We start from the raw sequence: 4274 nt of genomic DNA, 5'->3' as shown, positions 1-4274 counted from the left end.
AAACATAAGCACCCGCATGCGAACCGGGAGCAGGAGCAGCGGGGACGGCCGAGATGCCTGGGCAATAAGACGGAGCCTTCGGGCAGTTTCCCAGATGCCCCAGGAGCGGCTCGCTCCAGCCTTGTTTCTATCGTTGTGGTTGTGGTTGTTGTTAACATAAAGCAAATCACCCTGGCCGGTTTGGCTCAGTGGATAGAGCGTCGGCCTGCAGACTCAAGGGTCCCAGGTTTGGTTTCGGTCAAGGGCATGTACTTTGGTTGCGGGCACATCCCCAGTGGGGGGTGTGCAGGAGGCAGCTGATCGATGTTTCTATCTCATGGATGTTTCTGACTCTATCCCTCTCCCCTCCTCTCTGTAAAAAATCAATAAAATATATATTTTTTTAAAAAGAGATAAAGCGAATCCCCAGAACCTGAGAGGCCTTCACGTCCACATGCAGGCACGCAGGCAAGGGGCAGCCCAGCCAGGGCGTGTGTCACACTCACTGTGGGGCTGTGAACGCACGGGCCCTTCTCCCCTCAGCGGGACTGTGAGAGGCGGCTGCTCTCATTCACGCTGAGGACACCACTGGCCGTGCGACCCTCCAGAAGGGGCGCGGGCGGGAACAGGGAGCATGAACTGGACTCTGAACAGGGGCCTGCCCGGGAAGACGGGTGAAGGCGCAGTCGCCTCTGGGGGCACCGTTGTGGATGATTTGATTTTCTTCCTGTTGCTGGACTGCCTTTCAAACAGACCCTGGACGTGTGCTCTTTTCAGTCAGGGACACAACGCCGGCGTCTTTCCGGTCACTCGAGCCCCGTGAGTGGCCTCTGAGCTGGACTCGCCCCGCAGTTCCTGTGTAAGGTCTGGTTACTTTCCCGGACTGGCGGAGGCACTGAGGTGAGCACCCACTGGGGCTGGGGTGACCCGGCCATGATGGCGAGGGCTCCGGCTGTCCCTGGAGTCTCGTCCCTGGACCAGGCCCCTGTCCTGGGCCTGGAGCCGAGGCCGGCCCATCGGGGTGGAAGGGAGTGAGTCCATGGCCTTCAGGGAAGTGAGTGCTTCCAACCAGGGCTCGGGCGCCCGGGGGTCCCAGGGAGACCGGTTCCAGCCGGAAGGCGTGAGGGGAACGCTGGGGCCAGGGAGCTGGGAGCAGGCGGGAGAGGGAGCAGGTGACAGAAACGTCAGCCTTTCCTGCCTGTGGGGCCGATGCAGGGCCAGCCCCAGGCATCTGTGGGGTCCAGACTGAACCGACACCGGGAACCAGGGTCTGGGGGAGCCCTTTCTCTCCTGGGCAGCTGACCAGGTCGCACTCAGCAGGGCAGCCCTCTGACCTCTCAGCCCAGGGCTGCTGCCATGCTGGCGGCCCGCCTGCAGGAGCTCAGCCCTCTGACACCCACACCTGGGGCTGCTGCCATGCTGGCGCCCGTCTGCAGGAGCTCAGCCCTCCCGCGGGATGAGTTTGGGACACTAGTCCGCAGATGCTGGCTTCCACATGGAAAACAAGACGAGTGTCCGCCATCTCATCTCCACTCCCCTCGTTGCCGAGAGGCTAACGTGCTCATGGGCCCGCACAGCCTCGCTGATGTGTAATGTGTCCTTGCCGTTAGCGACGGCAGTTTGTAACGTGCACAACGGCCTTAAACACCCTTCATCACACTCACTGAGACAGGAGGCTCGTACAAAACACAATTTAATACATGATATCTTCCAACACAGCACCAGCCACAGAGGACAGTATATACATGGGTCTCCCTCGGCTCTCAGAGCGCGAGTCACACTCAGGCGGACGGTGAACCCTGGGGCGCAAGCTGCCTGTGATCACAGCGGCCTGAGCGTCTTCCGCGCGGGGTGGCCGCGCCCATCGTCCGACTGAGCCCAGGTGACCTGTTCGCTCGCTTTCGTATCAGGTTCTCTCTCTCTCGACCCAACAGCTTGATCCCAAACTCCCACCAGACGCAGAGCGGACGCCTGCGTTCCGGGTGGTTCCGCCACATGGTCTCACTCATCTTCACACATGACAGCAAGGGGCCGTTCCCATCCCCCTCGGCTAAGAACACAGAGTCGCCGCACGTGAGGCCGGAGGGGCGATGGCTCGTCAGCGAAGATCTAGGCTCCTGAAGACGAAACCCCAGTCCCGCTCCCACAGCGGAGACGTCCTCGGGGATCAAGGCTCCGTGGCACCGCCCGTCCCGCTCACACGGAGCCGCCTCGGGCCCCTCGCCCGGTGCCTCCCGGCAACCAGGGAACACGTTCCGTGAAACTGGAGACTCAGGTTCAAAACTGAGCGTCAAGCACCACGTTTTACAATCCTCCTCGGAAGCACCGCACCCTGAGCCCCGAGCGGAGAGGGGAGCGTTCGGACGTTTTAAACACCCAGCCTTCGCCGTCCCGAGGGCGCGAGGAGGGCTGAGCTTCACCGGCAGCGGGACGCGGAGCGGAGCGGGAGCCGCAGCTTCCGACGGCAGCTTCCGCTTGGTGTCGTTCCCCTTCGGGCAGGAGAAGTCCCGGCTCCCTCAGCGGAGAAACAGTCCCTCCGGTCGGAGGTCGGAGGTCGGAGGACGTGACTCAGGCTGGGGTCCTGTTTCAGAGGCACCCAGGGCGGGGCGCCCGACGAGCTCCCTCCGTCGTGTTATTCCACGCGACGACGGGCAGAGCACCCGCACGTGAAGCGAAGAAAGACCCCGAGTTCTGCTTGCACTGATTACACCGATTACAGGGACATCCCCACAGCCCGATCCGTCCAAGGCCACAGGGGAGAGCAGCTTGCTGATCCGTCTTCTCCTCCTTTGCAGCCCAGGGAAAGCGGGTGTTCGTTTGGGGCCCTGACGCAGTGGCTGCTTCGTCTGTGTGTGTGCGTGTTTTGTGGAAGGAGAGTTGTCTTTGCTGAGAAACAGACACTCGAAGGACAAACCCTTCCGACTCCGCAGGCCGTGAGAACAGGCCAGCCAGTGCAGCCGGGCACGCGCCACCCGGTGGCGGGCAGCGGAGTGGCTGTGGGATGAAAATAGCTCTTTCCTCTGCTCCTGCCAAAAATTTTCCATGTTTTTGCTTTTTTGGAAACAATGACAGGAAGTTCTCCTTTTCCAGGCCATAAACAAGGACTCGGTTACATAAACAAGGGCTCTGGTCCTGACCCCTTTTGGGGACAGGCCCCTCCCGGTCTCGCGAGGTGCGAGGGAGAGACGCGGGGCCCTGTCCTCAGGCCTGGACGGCACTTCGCTCCCAGTGGCCCCGAGGACTTGAGAAGCAGGACACGGGCCCTTGGCTCCGTCCACAGGGGACCCGGTTGGTGTGTGCCCCTCCTCACGCTCTCCCACACGCCCGAGCCGACAGCCATCTGCCCCATACATGCCCCAGTTTCTGCTTAACAGACCCATGTGGCTTGAATAACAGGTCCACACAGCAACCCAAGGCCTGAGCCCTGGTCAATGTCATCATGAACTGGGAAGTGTACCTGGGATTTGCTAGGAATCTTGGGGAGGAGAGAGAGAGAGAGAGAGAGAGAGAGAGAGAGAGAGAGAGAGCCCTCGTTTATGGAGCAGTCAGCCTGGACCCTGGGCTGGTCCCAGCATCATCAGGGGACACGGCTACCTCCCCGGGCCGGCACTGGAGCCTAATAAGGTGGCCATTCCTGAGCCGGACACCCCTGTGCCGCGTTCTGCACGCCTGGGGAGGGAGTCCAGGGCGGCCGTGGTGCGAGGGCAGGAAGGGAGACGGCGTTGCCACAAGCCGCGTGGCTGCAGGGAGGTGTTCCAATTCTTTCCAGATGTGAACACTGGCCGCTGGGGATTTAGCAGAAAAGACGTGACCATCAAATGAACAAACCAGGAAACATGACTTGGAGATGGACACGCAGGGATCACAGGAAACGGTGCTCAAAACACCCCAACCAAACCAAACAAGCAAAGTGGCCGCAGCGAATGGTCCGCATCCGTGGAGTTCAGTTACCATGGTAACGCGGGCCGGGACCACATGGTCAGCCACCATGTGCAGCAGGGAGTCCGCGGCCCCCCGGGTGCGGCAGGGGCCCCGCGACGCGGGCAGGCGTCCGGCAGCCCTACCAGTCCAGCTTCAGGTCGGCCTTGCTCCAGACGTACTTGCCTCCGCGCTTGCGGAACGTCTCCTCGTCGAAGCCGCTGAACCTGATGGCCTCCTCCACGCCCACGTCCAGGATGGACCGGGACGGGTCCTTGCGGCCCTCTCTGCAGTTCAGGAAGCGCATCTGGAAGGGCAGGGCAGACATGGGGGTTTCCGCGTCATGTGCCCGTAAGACTCACCGCTGGACTCCAACC

At 61.7% G+C, this 4274-nt stretch overlaps 1 protein-coding gene across 1 annotated transcript in view; it reads right to left on the bottom strand.

Annotated features, from left to right (window-relative positions):
• Positions 1 to 3497: 3497 nt before the first annotated feature.
• The window catches only part of RSAD2 (radical S-adenosyl methionine domain containing 2), a 12760-nt gene continuing 11983 nt past the window's right edge, over positions 3498 to 4274 (bottom strand). The window contains exon 7 of the mRNA XM_015564935.1: positions 3498 to 4255. Within this exon, the coding sequence (XP_015420421.1) occupies positions 4040 to 4255 (216 nt within the window). The 3' untranslated portion in view covers positions 3498 to 4039. The remainder of the gene's footprint in view (positions 4256 to 4274) is intronic.

The sequence above is a fragment of the Myotis davidii genome, unplaced genomic scaffold (genome assembly GCF_000327345.1).
Source record: "Myotis davidii unplaced genomic scaffold, ASM32734v1 scaffold61, whole genome shotgun sequence".
NCBI classification, from domain to species: Eukaryota; Metazoa; Chordata; class Mammalia; order Chiroptera; family Vespertilionidae; genus Myotis; species Myotis davidii.
Note: the sequence above shows the minus strand (reverse complement) of the source record. Positions and strands in the feature narration are given on the sequence as shown.